Source organism: Mustela lutreola, chromosome 18 (genome assembly GCF_030435805.1).
Source record: "Mustela lutreola isolate mMusLut2 chromosome 18, mMusLut2.pri, whole genome shotgun sequence".
NCBI classification, from domain to species: Eukaryota; Metazoa; Chordata; class Mammalia; order Carnivora; family Mustelidae; genus Mustela; species Mustela lutreola.
In genome coordinates this window covers 26,086,350-26,111,423 of record NC_081307.1, presented here as the reverse complement: position 1 = coordinate 26,111,423, position 25,074 = coordinate 26,086,350, and the positions used below count along the sequence as shown (strand labels likewise).

General features: G+C 41.8%; 1 protein-coding gene across 8 annotated transcripts in view; it reads right to left on the bottom strand.

Annotated features, from left to right (window-relative positions):
• Positions 1-25,074, bottom strand: part of RBPMS (RNA binding protein, mRNA processing factor) — a 171,691-nt gene that overhangs the window by 88,874 nt on the left and 57,743 nt on the right. For all 8 annotated transcript variants that reach the window (XM_059156332.1, XM_059156334.1, XM_059156329.1 and 5 more), the window contains exons 2-4: positions 7,003-7,080; positions 4,060-4,098; positions 2,750-2,812 (exon numbers count right to left, since the gene is read on the bottom strand). In XM_059156332.1, coding sequence (XP_059012315.1) covers positions 2,750-2,812; positions 4,060-4,098; positions 7,003-7,080 — 180 coding nt within the window. The remainder of the gene's footprint in view (positions 1-2,749; positions 2,813-4,059; positions 4,099-7,002; positions 7,081-25,074) is intronic.

Genomic DNA, 25,074 nt, shown 5'->3' with positions numbered 1-25,074 from the left:
AGTTTCTCAATAGTGGAATGAAACAAAACATGACAACATGGAACTTTCCCCCAAAGGAGTGTGAGGAAACACTTTTAAGAGAAGGCTGAACAAATGACATGAGGGGAATAAATTTTGTAACGGCTATGAGCCTCGTATGTTTTTAACTCACCAATTAGAAAGATGACCTGAAAAGAGCATAATATGTTGGGCCACAGAGAAAAGCTGTCAGCTTCGTGATTAAGTAAATTATCCCGAATGGGCCCATTTTCTCTGTAGAGAAAAGAAACCCTGCCCCACTGTCACACAGGCCAAACTTTATCATGGCCATTTGTCCTGGACGATCTAAGTTAAATAGTCTGTCACTGCCATCAGGAAAAATGCAGCAGCTTTCCATGGACCAAGCGATCAGCAAGATGTTGAACAAAGCAGACAGGACAAAGATGCAGAAGGCTTCCTTCAAGTTGTAGCTTTAAACCTAAGCTTCCTGACAGAGCCATCCATCCTTTCGAGGTCTCTGTTCCCAGAACAAAAGGATGGTTTCTAAGGTACAAAGACCTCTAATACCTTATATATAATAAAAGTTAAACATGTCAAGAAATCAAGCATGAGCTCAATAAATGCCTACACTCACGAGTCAGCCTCTGAGCAGAACAGAGCTCAGGTTCAGTAATTCACAAATAGTAAGTCACCCTTAGATCCACAGAATTTGAACAGTTTCACTTGGAGTTCTTCCCAAGTTATTAATACATGAGCAACAAAAGAACATTAATGACTAAGGGAAACGAAGCTGCTAAAAGAAAGCTCACTGCCAATGAAAGAGGAAGAGCCAACCTAAAACCAGATGTCAGGACACGCAAGCACAATGACCTGGGGCCGGCTGGCTGAGGGATGGACTTGGAACACCTCACCTCCACTGCTATGGCACAGGAGGGCTCCAAACCTGATTCTTGGAATGGATATAACCTTTGTGCACCAAGAAATATTGAAATTGTTTGCTATACTCCCACTTACTGAGGCAAGGAAACACAGTTTATGACCATTTAGACAGTTTGAAAATAAGCTTCCATCAAACAGAAACACAAACCCTAGCCCGTAAGAGAAAGTTGCCTTCGTCAGATGACGGAAGTCACTCTAAAAGCCTAGTGCTCCTTAGACAGTTAAGGCAGGCCGCAGAGAGCCAATTCTGTAAACAACCTTCAACTGCTGTTACTTCCTTTAGAAGAACAATGAAAACAACATGGTGAACACTTAACCTCACATAATTTTGAAGGACCCAGAGTAGTTCTGCAGTTAGAAACGTCCTACCTGGTAAGAATAAAACACCAGGATCTAAATAAAAGCCTAGATTTATTGAAAAGCTTAAAATTTGGTTATACTGAGAAAATTTTATGTAATGGCTCCATCTATGTAATGTATGTAAAAATCAAAATAATTTTTGTATCAAAATATTCAGTCATACACTGTGTTTCACTGTGTACCACTGGTACACAATTGGCTTGTATTTTGTTCTGTGGAAGACAAACAGGTTAAGGCAGCAGTTTCTCTGACCAGAAGGTTATTCGCCCAAATCCAGGAAAATCCTGAGCTCTTTGGAGTTCCTGGATTCCCAAGACGTTCATGAAAAACCAATAGTAAGAAGCAAACCATGTCTTCTGAGAGTGTGTGCGGTTTTTTTCAAAGCCTGAAAACCTTTCAAGATTGTGTCACAATGACACCATTATGCTGAGGAAACAGACCCCTCTGGAGGTCTTTCCCTGCGGTCTCCAAGTCTCCAGGATACCATGTCTCTCCCACAGCCCTCCCTCAGGACAGTCTGCTCTAGCATCCAGGGGCTCAAAGGAGCAGCTGGGAGCGGCACCTGTAGATTCCATAGCAACACAAGGGCCTACACTATGACCCTCAGATGGCAACCAGTCAAGTGGCCACTTGCCTTTTAAGAAGCACCCTAAACCCTTTTGGCCGCCTTCATCGACCCTGATTTCATGGCCACTTAGGCTGACGGCCTGGAGCAGGAGGGAGCCAGACTTCTTCCCTCCAACTCTTCACCTCAGGAGCAGCCCTCAGCATCTGGAACTTGGATTCTGCTTCCTTTCACCTTCTCTCAGCTGGGTTCCCCTTAAATTGTTTTGGTTTTCAGCACACTAAAGTGGAAAAATATTTTCTAAAATGAAGCTGGCAAAAGCTTCAAAACATATGGCAGACAAGATGCCTACAAACCAAAACAGGTACCTCCACTCAACGCAACTGACAACCATTTGCTACAGAGCAATGCAGAATGTCTTTGGGGAAAACAGTGAGAGTCAAGACTATAACCTTAAAAAAACAAGACCAAATAAAAAATCCACCAAACAACAACAACACACACATACACACACAAACTCACACAGCTAAATGGAAACCTCATATGAGAAGGAAAGCCAAGTCTTTGTCTACTCTTGGGTTAGGTTTAATCTCTGAGAGTATGACAATGGCCAAACCAAGCTGCACATTACCATGGGCGGTGACCAAGCTCAATTAGAATAAGACATTGGCAGGTATTTTGAGCATTACAGTAAAAGTTGGAGAAGAGCAAAGCATTATTCAGTAGTTTGCACATCGGACTATGATTCAAGGAAAAATCTCTTCAGATGGCTAATTAAATGGATGAATCCTCCTATCAGAATGAGCAGTCATATTCCCTCCATGTGATGTCCTGTCCAAAGAGCTTCTACTGCCTCCCACCACCACCTCACAAGGAAACACCAATGATGACATTATTACTACTTACATTCAAAGCATTCTTTGCAGCTTCTGCTTCTGAGCGACTGTCAAAACTGACAAAACCTACGGGCTGAGGAAAGAAAAAAAAATATGAACAAAAAACAAATCAGGAGATTATCTATTTTTCTGGATCAAAAGTGATGTCAAACCAAAAAGAGCTAAGATAAAGAAATGACCACAGGCAATGAGTAGAAATAAGTAAGCCAGTTCAAAAGAATGACGCAGTGGCTTAGCCAAATTTCTAACATGAATCAAAAGGGATTGTGAGGGTGGTTCTTCAAGGGCACAGCTGGGGATTTAGAGAATCATAAAAAAAAAAAAAAAAAAAATTCTAGAAGGGATTGGAAGGCGAGCAGCAGTGGACAAGAGAATAGAGGAAAACTTGGGTCGAGAGGCTCTACTTTCCTAAATCAAATCCACTGTACCTCAGTTTCTTCATCTTTTAAAATGGAAAGAGAACCGAATCACCTTTCGGTACACTGTAAGTGCAAGGAATACGATGACACAATGACACAAGCCCTGTACACGCTCACCGCATGATCAGAACTATAAAATGCACATTTCCAGCTCAAATCCCAAGGGATACCCTTAAAACGTCTTGTGTTTAACTAGGTGTGTGAACCAAATCACCCCTCTCTCAAGAGAGGGGTGCTAATCCCTTTGGACTCCATCTTTCAGTCCAGAAAGCAGCTCAGAACATAGCTTATTCCTGACGAATCAGAGAATACCTTACCGAGAGACGAAAAGCAACTGAGAGGTGAGTATGCTGGGTATTCAGCATTTTGGGGGGGGGGGGGGGGTGTGGAGCCTAAAGCCAAATATTTCAAGCAGTCTGTGGGAACTATCAGGGTCACGGACTACCACTCTCTATCCTGCCCCCTCTGTGCTCTACCCTAGACTTGGGACTCTGCCTGTGGTTATCACGAGTTGGAAACACAGCATGATTCTCCACCAACAGATACTTACACGCACTGTGAACATTTGCCTGTTTAGCCTTGTTTTTTAAAAAAGGAAGGATGGGGAATAAAGGGGGTTTGGATGATTTCTTTTCAATATAAGGACCAATCCCAATATAATCATGCTGTCGGTCTTCCTCAGGGATGGTCCCAGACATCCCAGCTGGAGACAACGGAATTGTAAATCATTTTCCTGTGCTAATTCCTAACTAATCTCACACTGAATTTTAAATCAACAACAAAAATTAAATCCTGATGAGAATTACAAAGGAGAATGCTGAGACCCAGGAACATTCTAGAAGAAAATCAATTCAAATTTATTGTGGAAGTGATCATTTACACGCAAGTTTGAAATTCTTACCTGCTTAGATGTGAGCTTTATAAGAGAACCCTCGTAGCCCTGAAAATTAAGAACCAAATTTAGACGAAAAAATTACTAGGAAAAAAAAAAACTGTAATAGCATCCTGCTCAAGTAAAAATGAGTCCATTATGACTACTGACGAACTCTTCTTACGAATGCCTCAAAGTAACTGAGAAGGCAGACTTTACAGACATAAGCATATATGTGCCGATCCTTCTATCCTTAAGGCCTAAAACAAATCATACCTTGAAATTTATGCACATTATCTAGGTTTCCCTCTTTTTTTCCCATGAAGTTGTACAATGGTAGAAAAACAGGTTCTTTTGTCAACAGATCTTTCTCATTTTACAGAATTAGAATAGTGAAGGGAGTAAATTTAGTAAAACAGGAAGGTAAGTATGTGAGGACTTGGTCATGCGTTTGCTATAAAATAACATTAAAACATTAAGAATGTCCTATGTAGAACTTACTACTCGAAATTTCAAAACTGCCGGGAAAAGTTACACAGGTAGTGATACTAAATTCTGCTGAGTTATTTTGCTTAACTTCCTGAAGCAGCTAGTTTTCACGCTGGTATTCTGACTGGAACATTACAAAAGTCCCCTGTAGGGCTCTTACTCCAGCCCATCCTCAAGGAGGACAGAAACCCTCCCTTTGCACTCCCTCCCGTCACCCCTCCTGGCTCCTCAGGAGAAGGATAACAAAGTGTGTTTATTTCTGAAAATAATCAGTGGCTGGTGGCTTGCCCTGATGGATGACACAGGGGGAAAAACACCACTTGACATGACTGACCACTGCACCGATCAGTGCCAAGACAGATTTGCAGACTGGGGTCAACCTCCGGGGACTTTAATTAAAAGAGGGTTGTTAGGAATGTACCAGGGTCCTGACTCTTGCGTTGGGGTTTCTGGGCAGGCTGTTGGGACTGATTCATCCTCCTGTCTTCCCAGCAGAGAACTATGTTACCAATTAGCTACTGTAAACATTTTACCTCAAAGACCTTGAGCTCTTCTGGCCAGAGAGGTCATGATTCACGGCCCTGTCTCTTCCTTTCTCAAGGTGCTTTCTCTCCGAAAAACCTGGAGGTTTAAACACCCTGAAGGCTTCAGAGGCAAAGGACAAATGGATATTTCACTCAAGCGTCACCACCGGTGGCAATGAACTGTGCTCTCTCACAGACTACTTCAGCACGGACGGCAGTCAGACTGCGTGGGTTTGAATCCTAGCCGTGCCATTTATGAAGTGTGACCTTGAGCAAAATTTATTCAGTTACTCTAAGTCTCCTTTTCCTCATTGGAAGAACGGAGGTCACCCCCCTTTAAAGGGTTATGATAAAAAATTAAATGGAGTAATTCATAGGAGGGGCTTGCTGGCTAAATCTCCAGTATTTTGTCCATTAAGAAGATCAACTCGCTTCAAAAGTCCCCATCTGCCTGGATGGCTCAATCCTAAGCGTCTGCCTTCGGCGCAGGTCATGATCCCAGGGTCCTGGGATCGAGCCCCACATCCCGCTCCCTGCTCAGTGGGAAGCCTGCTTCTCTCTCTCTCTCTCTCTCTCTCTCAAATAAATAAAATCTTAGAAAAGTCCTCATCCTACAAAAGGGACAAATAGTAAAAATGGGAACCCTGCAGAAGATACTCAGGAAATTCTACGAAGCCAAACCCCATCCCCAGCGTCTTCTCTTCCTTTCCCACTGCCTTGCGGCTGACCTCACGTCTAACCCTTCTATTTCCCCTGTACTGTCATCACTGTTCAAGTAAGAGGATGGGTGCCGGAACAGGTTGCTCTATTATTACACTATGACCTTCCCAGCACAGAAGTTAGACTCTTAGCTTTGCTGGCTTTAAACTGGCTGCCCCTCCCACCTACTGCCTCTCCTACCCAGCTGTTTCCAGCGGTCACATCGCTCTCCCCTTAAAGGCTAGATCCTGTCCCTCAACCTGTCTTGCCTCTGTAGCTAGGGTCCTGCTTCAACAAGATGGAGCTTTCATCATTAATCAGGACGGTCTGCCACCTAATCCTAAGGGGGCCCCTGGCCAGGCACTGCTGCTACCATGTTCTCAGGGACCAGACACAAGCCCTCAATTTATCATGACTTCCAGGTGTTCCCCTTGAGGGCCGAGGCCTCCAGCCCACAAACCTCCCAGTCCCAGTTTTCTCTTACTCTCCATAGGTTAGCCTTCAAGGTTTCTCCTTGGCAGCATGGTTATTTCAGCTTTTGTCCCATTTCCTGTTACATTTTCAATTCTAGCAACATTAACTATCTCTCAAGTGATTGTATCTCAGTAGTCCCCATGGACAGGCAACTGAATTAAAATACTTTACTGTGTACCAGCAATAACAAGTAATTCCTTAAAAGTTCATTTTACTTTGTTTGAAATTTAGGACATTCTTCCTACAGAAAAAAGAATGGTAGTCAGGTTCTCAATCTGGTTTATGAAAGTGTAATCAACTTACTAGTCTCCAAAGAAGATTATTAGCAATATTTCAACTAATAAGAAACCTTGCAGAACAGGCCTTGACTTGGGTTATTTTACTGGGAATATTATAAGTAACAGGAATGGATAGTGTTTTTGGTGAGCTGTACTCAGAAGAACACTCCCATTGGCAAATGATAAACAGGGACACTAAAACTGTTCACAACAGAGCCAGACACATGTCCCCATTACTGGGAAGCAAAGAGACTTTCTAGATCAGCTACTGGGAAGGACAAAAGGCAATTTCAGTCTTTCCTGAGACTGCACACCTGAACTGAGTTGTTAAACCTCTTTTACTAACTAAACTTTAAAGGGGGGGGGGGGCACTTTGTAAGATGCTTTCTCAAACATATTTCCTCCTGCAAAAAGCCCCCTTTTTGCTTATTTATAAATAAGCCCTTTTTAGCTTATTTATACACACATTTTTTGTCTCCTTTTATTAATTTCTGAAAGAGAAAAGGTACCTTAAATGGTCTGAAAAGCAGGTAGAGCTCCCGAGGTTTGATATCCAGAGGGAGACCGCTGACAAATAGGGTCCGGACCTGGAAAATAAATAAGAAACGTGATCACAAGACCGTACAACCTGAGGAACACCTCTCACTTGTCATCTTCAAAACATAAGTCTTCATATATTTCACAAACCCTATGTAATTCATGCTCTTTCCGTGACCCAATGAACACTCTCATCTTAAGACACCATTAGACCAACTCTTGGGTATTTCTATGGGATGACTCAGAGTGAATTACTTCCAGCTGATTTAAATTTACAAACTGATTTCTCCTTCCCCAATTAGCCATTACCTGGTTCTGACATTATGAAGTAAAGAGAAGGAGGTCTACATAGTTAAAATATCAGTTTAAGGAAGAAAAAAAAAAGGTCACAAGAACAGTAAACCTACCACTTCTGTGCTCTAAATCAAATGAACACAGAACACAGTTCAAAAATAAAATCAGAACGATTTTCATTTTTTCTGCTTGTTTTGTCCTTGCCTCCATCCTCGGCATTAATAATTACAGTCGTTTTCAAAAGTATCTTATTTTTAAGTCATCTCTACACCCAACACGGGGCTTAGATGTACAACCCTGAGATCAAGAGTCACGTGTTCTATTGAGCCAACCAGATACCCCGATAATTTTAATCCATGTAAAAAAGAATCCAAACACATCTAAATAGTAGCCAAAATGTAGAACTCTTCATCTGTTCGGTTCCGAAACAGGAGGGAGGGAAGACCTCACTGACCTATAACCCATCAGGCCAAAGATACAAATTACATGATCAGAGTCTACTAAAACAGAGAACACAGATGACACACTTCCATTTGGGAGATCAGAGAACACATGTTAGCATTTGACTGGGAACTTAAAGGATGGATAAAATTTCACCGCATGGATATAAAAGGTGAGAGGAAATGGAAAAAAGACTCGGAGGCAAAGAAAAGCATTAACCAAGCCGGTAAAGGGGGAGATACCTCAGAATATTCTGGGAGAAGGCGAAGCCAAACCAAACCAAGCTGAGTTCGAACTACAGGGGACACCACAAGTCACTGGTTCAGGAATCTGGTCTTCATGCAACAGGCAAAGAGAAATCACCGAATGAATGGTCACCATCATGTTTTCTTTCTACTTATTTTGGCTAGTGTGCCTTTAAGATTTCTAAACCCCCCCCAACACTGAAATGTAATGGACATATAACAATGTGTTAAGTTTAAGACGTACCATGTAGTGATTCACTAAGCTTATATATTACAAAATGATTGCCGCTATGGTGTTAGCTACTGCCTCCATTGTGTCCTAGAATTAACCACTTCTTTTTGGGGGTGAGAACATTTAACATCTACTCTCAGTGACCTCTAAGTATATACAATAAAGAACTGTTACCTCTAACCACAATGCTGTGCACTGGATCCCATAACATACTCAACTTCTAACTGGACATTTGACCAACTTCTCATTTCCTCCATCCTGATTCCCTGGCACCATTCTGCTGTTTCTAGGAGTCTGACTTCACCGCCACATTTTCTATTCCTCTTCTCTATTCTGGCTAATACAGCATGACTGAGGTCCTCATTAGAAATCATGTTGCTACTTAAAGATTCAATGCTCTGTTGTTAACCGTCTAGAACTCTAGATTTTCTCCCTCAGTGTGAAAAGGAGATCTTCTAGAACCCTAACGTTTTCCATTGATTCTGGCTGTGAAGAAGCACAAATCAGCAAGAAGGCCCTTTTACTGATGACACATGTCATCTGCGTACAGGTGTATAAGCAACACTATGATGATGTAAACAGCCTCAGAATCATGAAGGCCTTATTTTCTTGTTATTCATATTTTAGATAGATTTGTTGTGCAATTGTTGATACGCAGTTGACCCTTGAACACAGGTTTGAACCGTGTGGGTCCATTTACAGGCATATTTTTCCCCCCAATAAATAGAGTAACATAAGTGTACTTTCCCTTCCTTACAATGTTCTTAATAACTTTTTCTCTAGCTTATTTTACTGTTAAGAATATTGTATGAAAGACATATAATATACAAAATCTGTGCTAATCAAGTGTGTGTTGCCAGTAAGGCTTTCGATCCACAGCAGGCTATGAGGAGTTAAGTCAAGGGAGTCAAAAGCCATATGAGGATTTCTGACCGTGCAGGAGATCAGTGCCGTCTAGTCCCCACATGGATCACGGGCCAACTGTGTAATAAACTGTCCTCTTTGTTTACAATTTGGTAAGTTCTGACCTATGCATAACCTGTGAAACCACAACGATCAAGATAGTAAACAGATCTACCATCTCTAAGTTTCCTGCCACCCTGCTTCCACCATCCGCATCCCCAGGCAATCACAGATCTGCCTTCTGACACGATTCATTGGTATGTATGTTCTAAAGGTTTATACAAACGGAACCATAATGTATCCTTTTTGTCTGGCCTTTTGACTTTTGTGTAACTATTCTGAGATTCACCCACTGTTGGATGTATTCATAGTCTGCTCCTTTTCACTGCCGAGTAGTATCCTGTTGTATGGATATACCACAGTTCATTTATCCATTCACTTGATGGAACATTTGGGTTACTTCTAGTTTTTGGCCTTTACAAAAATACAATGGCTAGGAGCATTCATGTATCAATCTGTACAAGTCTTTGTGTGGATGTATGTAGGTTTTCTTTCTTCCTGGTTCATTCAATACCTAAGAGTGAAATGGGCTGAATGATAGGGTAGGTACATGCTTAACTCAAAAAACCAAGAAAACAACAAATTGGCCCTTCGATTCCTTGTTTTAGGGCCCAGAACATGATAAATGCTGTATACTTAAGAACAAATGTATATTCTGTTGCTCTTGGATAGTATGTTTTACAAATGTCCTTAGGGAAAGTTTGTTATTCAATGTATCTTTTGCCTTCTCCCAACTCCCTCAAGTTCACCAGTGATGAAGACTCTTTTTCCAGGAACTTGTTTTATCAAAGCTAAAGCCGAATTATGGACAAGTGCAAAAGACACAGCTGATGAGGGAAACCTGCTCTTCAGTGTGCCCTCCCTGCATCCACAACCCTCTTCCCACAGTCCAAAAAAGCAAATACCATCTGTCCTTGGCTGCTCTAGCCAGGACTTGAGTAGAGAAGAAATCGCAGCTCACATTCATTCAGATTTTGCTGAGTACCCAACCCATCGTCTGACACCGTGCCAGGGGTTGACTGGATCACAGAGTTTTCTGAGGAAATAATGCAATGAGCGGATCCTATGGTTTAAGCCCTGGAGTTCCCGTTGTCCATCAGGGAAGCTTAGCTATGTAACAGGTATCAGTTAAAATTCAGGGAGTTAGCTTAGAAAATAAACTACCACTTACAGTATTGTTCTAAAGAAAAAGCACACAAACTTGCAAGTCAAACAATTTACCAACAAAATACAATAGAACTCTGGGGATTATCAACAAAATATCACTTGATATAAAGTTAAGGTTCATATACATCAATAAAATGTATGCAACAAAATGTATAAAATTATGCAACCAATAAAAATTATGTTCAAGAAAAAAATTACATTCAAGGAAAAAGTTTCATTTTATTCTATAAACAAACACTGACACACATACACACATATTAAGATAGGGATAGCACGCCTTTGCATAGACACCAAAATAGTTATACAATTTACCCGGAGTGGTAAAGTGATTCTAATGTTTATTTGCTTATTTGTATTTTTTCTATAATACACATATATTAGATACTTTGTTAGATTAAGAACTATTTTTTATTGTTTCCTTTATGAAACTATAAACAATGTCAATATTTACACCAATAAACACGAAGTTTATGGAGGGAACTTTTAATGTAAATATTTCAGAATTAGAAGTGATTCTTATTTTAATATCTCGAACTATTATACATGAAAAAGAAAAGAAAACCCAGAACTCCCATAAACCCTAAGTTTGCCAATCACCCACAGATGACAAGAAGCTCAAATCAACTTTTTTTTTTTAAAGATTTTATTTATTTATTTGAGAGAAGGAGTGAGAGCATGCGGGAGGGCGGCGGGGGAGGAGAAGCAGGCTCCCCACTGAGCAGGGAGCCCCATGCAGGCCTTGACCCCAGGACCCTGAGATCAGGACCTGAGATGCTTAACTGACTGAGCAACCCAGGCGCCCCACAACTCTGTTTTGTTCATCAACTGGAGGCAACTAAAATGTCCAGCATTTTATTTACATGGATAGGAGTTACACCTTCCATAATCTAACGAATATCATGGTCCCAAAAACCTGCCACGATCTCTCATCTCTCACTGAAGAGATACACTCTCTCCTCTGACAGAACAAACTGACTAGCGGAAATAATTTTTCACTACTTACACTTCTATGAATACAACTAAAGGTCACTTAAATCCAAGCACTTGGAATCTACAAGCTTTGAATCCTTTCTAGACTTCCTCAGACTCGGAAATTTCATGAAGTTAAAAAAAAAAATCATGGATAATGTATGAGGAAAAAACCCTTCCTGAATATCTAATTCATGCTTTTCTATAGTGACTGGGACCTCGATCACAGGGATATTTGAAAACAGCTTAGTTTCCCCACCCTTCTCCCTCCGACACTTCTTATCTTAGCCATTAAATAGGGAACACTTGTGGGCCTTGTCTTTGCCATGTCTGAGGAAATCACAAAGTTAAAACATGATTCTTTTATTTTTTTTTTATTTTATTTATTTGACAGATTTATTTGACAGAGAGATCACAAGTAGGCAGAGAGACAGGGGGAGCAGGCTCCCCACTGAGCAGAGAGCCCAATGCTGGGGCTCGATCCTGGGACCCTGGGATCATGACCTGAGCCGAAGGCAGAGGCTTAACCCACTGAGCCACCCAGGCGCCCCTAAAATGTGATTCTTGCTTGCAGGGAGGTTTCAGTCAGTGAAGGCAACAGTACATAAAGGACCATCTACGTGAACAGAAAGCTCGGTTCATTCCCAAAGTAACCAAGAGTGAGAAGAAAGTTCGAGACAGATAAATAAATGATCAAATACTCAGGTTATTGGGGGGGGGGGGGTTCCCCCAAACAACGAATGAATGACACCAAATGAACTCTGTGGCAGGTCAATCATGACCCAGGGCAGCCCTTAACTTACCAGCAGTGTCGATGGACACAGATGTGCCTGGCACCAGGCCCTCAGCATCGCAGATGTTTAGTTTATCAGACACACGGGGAAACACATTTCTTAGTCAAGGACACAACATGCCTCACAAAAGATCAAGACATGAAGCTGCTGACAGCTCTATCCCGAAGGGACTCTAATGGATTCTGTGGATGTACCTTCAACTTCATTTTCATAACAGAACCGAAAGAATAAATGCTAGGGGAAAGCCCTGCGCTGGGCAGAGAGAGCTAGGAGACTTCTCTGCTCGGCCGTGTATCGGCCATTCCCTACAGAGGCCACAGTTCTATTTTGGATAAAACGAACTCTGTGTTCTTCAACGGCACTGCCAGTTCCCACTCAGAAAATCAAGCCACATTTCAGTGACTTTTTTAAAAGCTTTTATTTTTGAAGTAATCTCGACACCCAACGAGGGGCTCAAACTCATAACCCCGAGATCAAGAGTCACGTGCTCTACTGACTGAGCCAGCCAGGCGCCCCTGAGTGACTAACTTCTAGTTTAATAAACTCTAAGTCACTGTGTCAGTCTTGAGTTTTCCTGGATAGAGAGGTCAAAATAGAACTTGAAATGGAAAGGTCCTACCTTTTTTCTTTTTTAAAGCTTTTACTTAACCATTTTATTTGAGAGAGACTGTGCGTGCTCTCATACACGCCTGCGCAGACACTGCACACACGCAGGGAGGGGGGCGGACGAGGAGGGAGAATCCCAAGCTGACTCTGCCTTGAGCACGGAGCCGGACATGGGGCTATCCCACAATCCCGAGACCACTGCCTGGGCCAAAACCGAGAGAGAGAGAGAGAGAGAGAGAGAGAGATAGATAGATAGATAGATATGCTCAACCAAATGGGACACCCAGGTGCCCCCCAAAGGTCTTAACCTTTAATAAAGAACACATAGGTCATCTAGATATGAAAAATACAAATCAAAGGGACACATACTTAATTTCAGCAGAGAATTATCACTCTTCAGCCAATGGCCCTATCCGCTAGACACTATAGTGTCCTAAGACTATAGGCCCATGGGCATTTTCTGTGTGTTTTAGTTGTTTATAAAAAGATGTGGGGATCACTTCTAGCTGCTCTGAGGTAACCGCTTAAGGTTCTCCTTAATTTCACAGGATAGGGAAAGGCTATTTCTCAGGTTCTAATGACTCACAAATAACTAGGTGAGTCACTCATTTAAAACATTCTAATGAGTAAAGCCCATGGAGGTGCTTCTTGGTAATCTATCCTTGGCTAGCTTTCTCTCCATCCATCCACATTCTTAAACCTATGAAGAAATGTAAGCTTCACAATAAGCTTTCAAACATGCTCTATGTTTAAGTCATTCTTTTGGAGTAACCATTCTTTGAATCACACAAGTGTATTTACAGGTAAAATCTTTCAAAGGGTGTTTTAGAGTCTGAAGTCTCTTATTTGGTATAGTGTACGCCTAATCCTAGGCACAGAGCATACAGTCTGTAAATCTCTCTTGAATTACTTAAGAAATCTAATATTGTGTGTTCATGGGAGACAGTTCTGTGTTTGCATGTCATCAGCTCTGGTGACAACACAGCAAGCACAATGAGGCAGCCAGGTTTCCCAGACACCAGCAGGTCAGTATGGTTCCAGCACCAAATGCTAAACCCTTGTAGGACATAAAGGTTAACATTATACGGACAGAAATTCAGAAGAAAAAGAAATGAGACAAGAAACTGTCAGAACCCAGGGAGAAAAAAGAGTGAAATTCATGTAAACTTGAAGACAAACAGATCATTAAAACAATTATGGACCGAGCACTCATTAACATGGAAAGAATGATCAAAATATGGTTACCAGTAAAATCATTCACATTTCAGTTCCTAATGACTTAAACCTACTTGTGTTTAAGTCCCAAAACAACGGCTATAGGAGTCATCTACAAAGGTTTTTGAAAAGATACTCTAACTCGCTAGTCTGCACACATAAAACGGCAAGTAGATATCCGTGTTTATTGACTGAAAACAAGGCTTCTGACTATTAAGTGAAAAAGCAAACACCAGAATTTGCCCATCCCAGTTTAATTCAAGTGGTTTTACAAGTCAGTACATGCTAAAAAAAAAAAGGGGGGGGGGGTGTTACTGAAAGAGTATTTACTAAACTACTCTTGTGTTAATAGCAGGGAGAAAAGGTGGTATTAGAGAACTTTCATTTTAAATAATTATACATGCAAGGATCTAAATATTCGTAAGCATAAACCCAGGAGGAAGGAGAAGAGGAGGAGGAGGAAATGGAGAGGACCGACGACAAGCCCAAACAGCTCTCCTTCAGGTGAAAATATGCACCCTGGGTCCAGCCCATCATCTGTCCGTAGAGACTCTGTTTTTCTGCCTGTTGCTCCACAGGAACAAGCCTGACCAAGCAGAAGTATATACTCATTTAAATTTGCTTCACATTTCAATTCTGACGGAGTCCATGTTTCTTTGTACTTACACCAGAAATAAAACCTAACCAAAATGTGCATCAATGACTCTAAATTAAGGCCCATCCTAGTTTCAAAGAGGTCTTCCTGCTGTGTGACCACCCTCCTCCCCACTAAGACAAGAGAGAGAGGGATCAGGCACCGTCCAACCCCCAAGGAAGGGCCGTCGTTCTTCTGAGAGACCACCTAATATAAACTCGGGTTCAGGGACAGAAGAGTTAAAGAGCTCCATCGATCGTACCGGCATAAATCCCATAAGTGCTAGGGGTGGCTCAGAACCTTACTTAGTTAAGCTTTACAGCCTGATTATTTTATTCTTTTTAAATTAAGTCTTGGTGGCTTTAAGTTCTTGGCTTCTTCTGTAAGCATCACCTGAAACACCGAACTGCAACAATAAACCGTACTGAGGACGGCACATCAGCTCACTTCCAAGGGCGGCTTTGCTGGCCTTCTAGGATTCTGCATTCATGTCTTGCCACTATGAAAACAGACCACCAAGTTATGAAAATGGTCTGCCAGGAATTTAATCCTGGTTGCTGCTCAACAAAAACTGACCAGCCTTTGGTCAGGCTCCAATTTCTTGTTGGCACTGATTTCAAGATGGAACAGGTGGCCAAGTTCCAGTCTCCTGGCCACCTGCTGGACTTACAGATGATCCATTTCCAGCCCAGGAAAGGTATGTTTTGGTTCAGGAGACCAGGTTGCTACAGACACCAGGTACCGACTAACCATAAGCATAAAAGGGTCCCTTTGTTGTTATAAACTCCCAGGGTTTAGTTCTAGATTGGTAATCTCAAACATAATGATCCACACATGGGAGTGCTTATAGAAGAGGAACCAACATGGTTCCATAAATTTGTATGTGCAAGGCTCAGAACATGCACAGGAAGTAAGGACAGCAAGTTCGCACTGAGCACACCACACCACTATGTTCACTGAGATGTCCGAGCCCAACCCAATGACGGTTTATAATCAGATGGTCTCATGATCTCCCCGGTTCACAGGACTGCTTAAGACCAAAGTCTGACCTAGGCCATACCTCATGTCTGCTATATAGTGAAAAGCTAAGAGACAAATTGAGAATTTCTAGGGTTTGAAACCACCCAAGATTGGGCAGATGCAGATATGTCTGTACATGTGAGCCCTCAACTTCATTATTAAGAAATTTCCTTGGTGCTGTCAGACACAAAGGGAGGTGGGTACCAGAGACAAATCAGGAATTTAGGGTTTCAATTAGCCTACACAGAAAACTAGATGCATATAAGTGTGCATGTAAGAACTTAACCTCATTATTAGGAAGTTCACCGAGCCCTGTCAAACACAGTATATATATGGTTGTCAAGTTAGAGTTCAAGAAGAAACTTCCTGTAAAAGCAGGACATTTTACCCCTCTAACTCTAGTCCTCGTCTCATCTACCCTGGTTGCCCTTAGTCCCCCTCCCTTTTTTTTTTTCCTTAGTTCCTTCAAGTCAACTTTGGATGGCTCACTCTATTCAGCCCTGGATCGCCCATGGATTCCTACTCTTCAATTTCACTGCCTGTATTGCTAAAACAGGAAGATTTTTTAAATGTATTCATTAATGCAGTGTATTGTAAACAGAAGTTTGCATTTTAATCCCCTAAAGTGCACCTGCCCTTACGATGTTAATCCTATAGAGTTCCCTGAAGTTCAATGTCCACAAGATTATCTGGCCTATCCACGTACACGCTTTTCCAAGCACTGACAAAATGAAATATAAGAAAAAAGAGCTTTTCAGAATCTCAAGCCTTTTCTTTCTCCTTCTGCGCAGTTTGGGTGATTGAATAGATCTGCTTCACAAAATAAGAAAAAAAGTCACTCCCAACTACACAGCAAAAACTATCCCCAACAGCATAGTCCTACAGAATACCCTTAAAAAAATTTACTCACTGGCAGATTATGGTCGTGACACTGTCCAGGGCTCTAAAGTATGTGTTTTTGCTATTAATAGTGGATCTGGAGGAACTTGATCCCACTGCAAACTTTAGTTTGCTTTTTTTTTTTTTTTTTTTTTTTAAGATTTTACTTGAGGGGCACCTGGGTGGCTCAGTGGGTTAAGCCTCTGCCTTCGGCTCAGGTCATGATCTCAGGGTCCTGGGATTGAGCCCAGCATCAGGCTCTCTGCTCAGCAGGGAGCCTGCTTCCCCCTTCCCTCTGCCTACTTGTGGTTTCTCTGTCAAATAAATAAAATCTTAAAAAAAAAAAAAAATTTACTTGAGAGGGAGTGCTCAAGCAGGGCAGGGTGGGGAACATGGGAAGGGAGGGGGAATGAGAAGCAGACTCCTTGCTGAGCATGAAGCTCGATCACGGGACCCTGGGATCGTGACCTGAGCCGAAAGCAGACACTTAATTGACTAAGCCACCACCCCCATCCCCACTCTTGGTGCCCTTGCAATGTATTCTGAATAACCACCCACAATGCACCACTGTTCTAACATAACTAGAAAGCTGTGGTGAAAAGGTCTGCTTCCCAATATTTAGCTGTGGGAGATGACCCAATATACACTTTCAAATTGTTTGCTGGCAGGTCAGCTCACTTTCAAACTGAATGTTCTTCCCCATGATTAGTAGGAAGCATCCTAGTACACAGCAGTAGGTGCTAAGTATCTATGCAAGGAACTAAAGGAGTGAATGTAAAAACAGAGTCACAGTGCTAGGACTGAGGCATAGGAGACAGCCATGTAATTTATGAATATCCAGATATGGAGGAATATGAAGAAACAAAGTCATTGTGATTTTTTTTTTTTTAGATGCATTCAAGAGGTTAGTACTCAAAACAGTAAGAAGGATATATAGGAAAAATAAACAAGCATTCATGTGGAACCAGGCTGCTGGGATTCAAATCCCAGTTCTCTAACTCCCTAGCTATGAAGCTTAGGTAAGACCCTTAACTACACCACTCAGAAGTTTCCTCATTTGGGAAATGGAGACAACAGAGGCACCTACTTGTGGCAGTTTTTAAATTATGTCCACAAAATTTTCTGGATGCTTCCCTTCAAGAACTTAATTCCCCTCCCCTTCAGGGTGGGCTTCCTTAGTGACTCACTTGTATCGAACAGAATACAGCAGAAGTGATAGTGCATGACTTCTAACCCTGGGTCAAAAAAGGCTCTGCTGGCTTCCTCAGCAGAAGCAGGTCCTCTCGGATCTTGCTCTGGGGGAAGCCAGCTGCTGTCATACTGTTACTCAAGAAATAACATAGAGAGGTTCACATGCTAGAACTAAGAGGCCACTTGCCAAAAGCCAAGTGAGGCAACCACCTTGGGAGATCTTCCCGCCCCAGTCAACTCTTCAGATGACTGCAGCCCTTAGCTAAAAATGCCTTGACTGCATCCCCAAGACTCTGAGCCAGATTCACCTAGCAAAGCTTCTCCCAAATCCTTGATCCTTACGAACTATGAAATGTTGTTTCAACTACTAAATTCTGGGGTAATTTCTTAGAGTTGTTGGAGGGATTAAATAAATTAACAGACGTGAAATGCCTAAAGTTCAGTACCAGGTTCACAGAGTAAGGGCTCAGAAAATGTTGTATTAAAGCAGCTTAGCACATTCAAAAGATCCATTTTCATGCTCCAAAGGCCATCCTAAGAGGCTGTACTGATAATATCATGCAACTGTTATATACGGGCTTAAAGTGGGCAGAAGGAAAAGTCTGCATAGCAAAAGGAACATGAACACGCGTAAATATTTTCCATGGGGCACATTTTCCCAAAAGTGAGCCTCAGTGTCCCTTCAATACCATCTCTTCACCTCTCCGCAAGGCCAGGAGCAAATCGGACTCTAGCCAGCACCCCACCTTCCTGCTGCTCGTGCATCCGCCTCGACTCTTTTCTCAGGTGACAAGAGTTGAACAAGAAAAAGGAGAATATCAAGACTAATGGTTTAAGTATTCCTGATCAAGGAGAAAGTAACAGACATTGAATGATACTAAGCAAGTTTTCAATCCCTTAGTTAAGTAAATGTGGAATGAACACATGCCCTCTTCTTACCTACTTTTTTTTAAAAATTATTATTTATTTATTTGACAGATAGAGATCACAAGTAGGCAGAGAGGCAGGCAGAGAGAGGAGGAAGCAAGCTCCCCGCCGAGCAGAGAGCCCGATGGAGGGCTCGATCCCAGGACCCTGGGATCATAACCTGAGCTGAAGGCAGAGACTTTTTTTAACCCACTGAGCCACCCAGGCACTCCATTCTTACCTACTTTTAAGGGAAAATTAAAAGTATGAATTAACTTCTTAAGCATCATCATTCAAGGTACATGAAAAGTGTATTTTACTCAATTTGAGAACATTTTTTATTTTCTAATCACTACTTTTTATTGTCTACATTTTAGCTCCATTACATTGGTACCCAAAACTCAATTAAAGTCATCCACTTAATATCCACACTGCACTGTATCATCATCTTCTAGGATACAAATATACTGAGAATACCAACACTGGGAAGGATGCGAAGAAACCAAATCTCTTATATACATTGCTGGCAGGAATGTGAAAAGGTACAACCACTCTAGAAAGCAGTGTGGGAGTTTCTGATTGAAAAATGTGATTACCCTACAACCTAGCAATTGTACTCTCGAGCGCTTATCCTAGAAAAATGAAAGTTTATATATTCACACAAAAATCTGTACACAAATATTCAGAACTGTCTGAGTCATAATCAAACACTGGCACTAAGCCAGATGTCCTGCAGTGGGTGAACAGTTAGCGAACTGGTATACCGCTACCATGCGATATCACGCAATTAAAACAAAAAACAAAACAAAAAAAACTTAATACAAAAACACGGATAAATCTCAAGGGAATTATACTGAGTTAAAAATAAAACAATTCTGAAAGATGACATACTGCAGGATTCCTTTTATGGGACATTCTTGAACTCACAGAGATGAAAAGCAAATGAGTTTCCAAGAGTTGGGAGCCAACAAGGAGTGGAGAGTACGTGGCTGTGCAAAGGAAATGACAGGGATCCTTGTGGTAACGGGGCTGTTCTAGAGCTGCTCCCACCCAGGAGGAGCTGAATCTGAAGCTCAGTGTCACACGCTGAGATCATGAGCTGAACCGAAATCAAGAGTTGGGCGCTTAACCAACTGAGCCACCCAAGAGCCCAAAGGCTCGTTCTAGACCTTGACTGTGGTGGATATACAAACCTGCACACGGGATAAAATTACACAGAACACCACACACAGCAAAACTGGGAAGTCTAAATAAAATGAGTGCATTCTATCAATGTTAATTTCTTGACTGTAATATTGTGCTAGTTTTATAGGAGGTAATCCTAGGGAAACTAGGCAAAGAGCACACAGGATCTCTCTGTACTACTTCTTGTCACTGCATATGAACCTACAATAATCTCAACTTAAACTGACAAATAGAGGCACCTGGGTGGCTAAGTCGGTTGAGGTTTGCCTTCGGCTCAGGTCATGATCCCACAGCCCTGGGATCGAGCCCCACATCAGGTTCCCTGCTCGGCAGGAAGCCTGCTTCTCCCTCTCCCACTTCTCCTGCTTGTGTTCCCTCTCTCACTGTCTCACCCTCTTGATCAAATAAATAAATAAATAAATGCAAAGCTGAAACATAATCACAAATTTAATCAAGACATTTACATCAGTTGGTAAAACTAGGATGTAAAACTATGTAGTTATGGATTCATATGCATTTCTGTTTTAGAGCTCTACCAGAAGATAGGGAAAACAATTTAATGGTTGAGATTCACTTTTATAAAAGACACTAGAAAAAGATATGTGCATTTCTTTTTTAAAAAGTATGCTGGGGCGCCTAGGTGGCTCAGTGGGTTAAGCCTCTGCCTTCTGCTCAGGTCATGATCTCAGGGTCCTGGGATTGAGCCCCACATCGGGCTCTCTACTTGGGGCAGAGTCTGCTTCCCCCTTCTTTCTGCCTACTTGTGATCTCTCTCTCTTTCAAATAAGTAAAATCTTAAAAAAAGAGGGGGGGGGGGAGTATGTTTTACTCGATTTACAGTTTTCCTGATATAGTCAATCACTACCTTTTACTGTAGTGTATGACAGTTTAGTTATGTTCCACTCTGATCAATATTATTAGCTCAGGGGCGCCTGGGTGGCTTAGACGGTTAAACATCTGCCTCCGGCTCAGGTCACGATCCCAGGATGCTGGGATCGAGTCCCACATCAGGCTCTTTGCTCAGTGGGGAGCCTGCTTCTCCCCTGTGTGCCCCTCCCCGTGCTTGTGTGCGTGCAAGTGCTCTCTGACAAATAAAATTTCCTTAAAAATATCCACAGCTCATTCCAGGATCTCACATGATAACAGGAAATTAAAATATTTTAAACTGGCATTTGCTATTTTTAACTACCATCAGGGAAAAGATGAACAGGTTCAAGCCCAGGGAAGTTCGCAGTGTACAGACATATGCAGGCCACATTTTGCATTAACCGGGCTATGGTGAACTCACTGCTTAATAACTACCCACCTTTCGAAACTTGTTTCTACGCGAAAATTCATTCAGCCAAAACCTGCTTGCACTTAAAATACTACATGACTGTAAGACGAATACAACCTACTTTAAGGCTACTTCCTGTAATTCATAAACTAGGTACTTTGCTTTCAACACTGCAAAGCCTAGTGCTTCTAATGTGCTCTTCCAGTAAAACAGCAAACTTCCATTTTAAAATTTAGATTACCGTAGCTTTTCCAGTCCTAGGAATTTCCCAATCCAGAATACCTTCAACGCATTTAGGCTACAGCTACCCATCCCCCAGCCTACTACAGGAACTATTTGTCTGACTTGAAAGCCACCTGTGTCTGTAAACCATTTATGTGGTCACTTGAATCAAGTCAGTATTAAGGTTATAAGTTACTTATGTGTGCATGTACTTATGTAAAGGGATGCAGTTTCCAGAAAACTTGGCAGGACTTCCAAGTAAGGACTACACGTGTTGGCTAGGCACAACGGAAGACTAACAAATGTCAGGAAAAAAAGACATGGGTGAAGTCTGAGAAGCTGAGAAATAACCTATATTAACAAAAGTAATATAGGATTTACAAATCAATCTAGAATATTTAAGTACATGTTAAATATTTAATCTGAACTCCCACAGCACTCTAACTTTTCAACGACCATAATGGAAGGAAAACACCACTACACTGAACCTAGTGGTTTAAATTCCATCTCTGCTTCCAAACTAGCTGTTGAGGGCTTGGGGACTGACCTCTCGGAGCTTTAGTTTCCCTATTTATAAAGAGAAGGTGTGGAATAGTTGGTCTCCAGGTTTCATTTTGACTCCAAAGGTATACTGAAAGGGTGGGTTTTTGGTAAAGGTATATGAGAGTCAAAGGACATCAAGTCAAGACGACCTTGTTCTTGCCACTGAGAACCTCCCAATCAAGCCACTGCAATTTCGCAAAATATTTGTATAAATATATTTAAATTAAATATATAATATATATAGCTATATATAATATATTATATAATTATAATATATATAATTTAAATATAAAATATTTAAATAAAACACAATGACGTCTTAAACCGCAAATTTCAAGAATTCAGCGGAGTTGTCAGTGCAAAACAAGGGAAATGGGCTCCAGAGCTGCCAACGTGCGGTCATTTCATCACAAATAGTGACCTAACAGTCATGATTAAGTCTATTTGCATTGGGGTTTTTTTCCCCTGTGAGAATGACTTCATAGAGCATAGTGCTGAAGCACACGAAGTCCAGAGCCAGACTGCCCAGATCTGAATGTACACAACATCTACTATGTGAGTGATCCTGGACAACTTATGAACCGATGCAGCCTCAGTTTCCTCATCTACAAATGGGAGCTAGAATAAAGCCCACCTAAGCGGGTTGCTAAGAGGTTTAAATAAGTCACTGTTGGTAAAGCATTTAGAAAAGTACCTGGCACATAGCAAGCATTATAGGAGTTTTTGTTAAATAAGCAAACAGGATCCTTCAAATGCTGTCTGGTAACACTTCTTGCTAATGGGGTTGAATGAGCACCAAGGAATGAAATTATTCAAATCCTGACACTTACGTCTTCATCTAGCCAGCTTATCGGTAACTTTTCAAAGTCTCTTAATAAAATATTGTACTCCAGGAGCCTGGGTGGCTCAGTGGGTTAAGGCTCTGCCTTCAGCTCAGGTCATGATCTCGGGATCCTGGGATCGAGTCCTGCATCAGGCTCTCTGCTCAGCAGGGAGCCTGTTTCCCTCTCTCTCTCTCTGCCTGCCTTTCTGCCTACTTATGATCGCTCTCTGTCAAATAAACAAATAAAATCTTTAAAAAAATAAAATATTGTACTCCAAAAATATCTATTAAATTTTTAAAAATGACCACTGAGCAAATTGCATACCACTTAAGACAAATATCTCATTATTAATCCTGGGTTTCCAGAGTGAAACGCTGTTATTCACACTACCTCTACCACTTTCACTCCCTTTCAGGAACTTGAATTCCTCTGCAAGTTTAACATGTGAATGAGAATATGCATTTGTACATTCTACAGAAACCAGCTCATTAGCTCCCATTTTGTGAATTTCAAACAGCTAAGGCAGTTTCCAAAACTATTCCTCTCCAACTGAGGAAAAATTCTCAGAACCGTCGGAGAACCTGGGGGCATGTGAAGGAGCTTTCATAGTGGACATGACTCAACCTGTCAGTGATCTCCCTGGAAGCTGGTTGTGCCAGCCCAGCTCTAGCCAGAACACAGGCTACGATATTCAAAAACAGTAATCGCTGTGCCAGAGCATCTGTGCTCTAATATGACCAAATAAAGATACAACCAACATCCCAGATAAGCTGCTCTATTGTGCCAAAACTTCTCAACCATTCTTCCAAATGGCCACATCTAGGCTATTTATTAAAATGTAATTTATCTGGAGCCTCATGGAAGAATTTCCAAGTGTTCTGAATACAAGAGAACATAAAACCTCATCAGAAATCTAAGACAGGGGCGCCTGGGTGGCTCAGTGGGTTGAGCCGCTGCCTTCAGCTCGGGTCGTGGTCTCGGGGTCCTGGGATCGAGTCCCGCGTCGGGCTCTCTGCTCAGCGGGGAGCCTGCTTCCCTCTCTCTCTCCCTCTGTCTGCCTCTCCATCTACTTGTGATGTCTCTCTGTCAAATAAATAAATAAAATCTTAAAAAAACTAAAAATAAAAAGAAATCTAAGACAATGTGTGTATATATTGAACTACAATATACCATGACTACTTTTTTTTTTTTGGAGAAAGGAAGAAAGAAAGACCAAGTGAATACGTGTGAGCAGGGGGGCAGGGACAGAAAAGCGGTGGCAGGGGCTCTCAAGCAGGCTCCAATCATGCTGCAGAGCCGGACATCGGGCTGGATCTCAGGGTCCAGAGATTGTGACCGGAGCCGAAATCAGGAGTCAGATGCTTAACCATCTGAGTCACCCAAGTGCCCCTAACTACAACTTTAAAAAAAAATCGTTTTAAACAGTATAGTTAATACCACATACCACATGTAATACACTTTTTTGCTAACTGAAATTGTACAGATACTACAAACCCAGGGAACATGAATATGGATCCCTGACCTCATACTCCTCCCGCTGACACCATCCAGGTTTAAGCAGCACTTGAATAATGGGCCCATAAGCTTCGGGGGGACCCCCTACAACTAGCACAACCATCTCCTTCACCCTCCTCCAAGTGTCTTAATCTGTGCCGGAGAGTATACCATTCATCAAAAATTTTAGATTTTATTTGTGAAGTTACCTTATGGCTCTAAGATTTTTAAAACCAGAACGGATATACCCCAAAACACTATTATTTTTCTAACTTCACAATCAGCTCTGCTACCACGCATCAGTTCTTTCCCACCTTATCACAACAAAATTCCAGAGCCTCTGCCCTTCAAGTGTTCCATAATTATAGTTCCTTTCTCCTCTGCCACTTTGCTTCCCTGGGCTATCATGGGTCAGTCTTAACATCACACCTTGCTTAATTCCAGACCAAAAGCCTTTCCTTTTATAGCTATTCTTCACTTGTGTTGAAAGCTCACTTCTGGACTTAAAAGCCTAAACTGAGGAAGCTTTCTGCAACTGTTCCAGTTCTTTCCTTGAATTCCTGTTGCACTGTTGTTACTACAGTCATAGGTCTTACTCTGTTCCCTAACTTTCACAGGCTGAGTTAAGTTCTTTCCAATTAAACCATAAATTCCTTGAGAGCAGGTACCGTACCCTTACTTACCTATTCCTATAATCTCGATTTAGGGATCTAAACTGCCTTAGATTAGAGACCTGCCTTTCCTGCCTGCATCTGATATTTAACAATGCCCACCTGGAAAAAGCCGTTAGTTGGATAGTATTTAAATTTTTGCACAGAGGGCCACATGGGTAGCTCAGTCGGTTAAGCATGTGCCTTCGGCTCAGGTCATGATCTCTGGGTCCTGGGATCAAGCCCCACATCGGGCTGCCTGCTTAGCGGGGAGTCTACGTTTCTCTCTCTCTC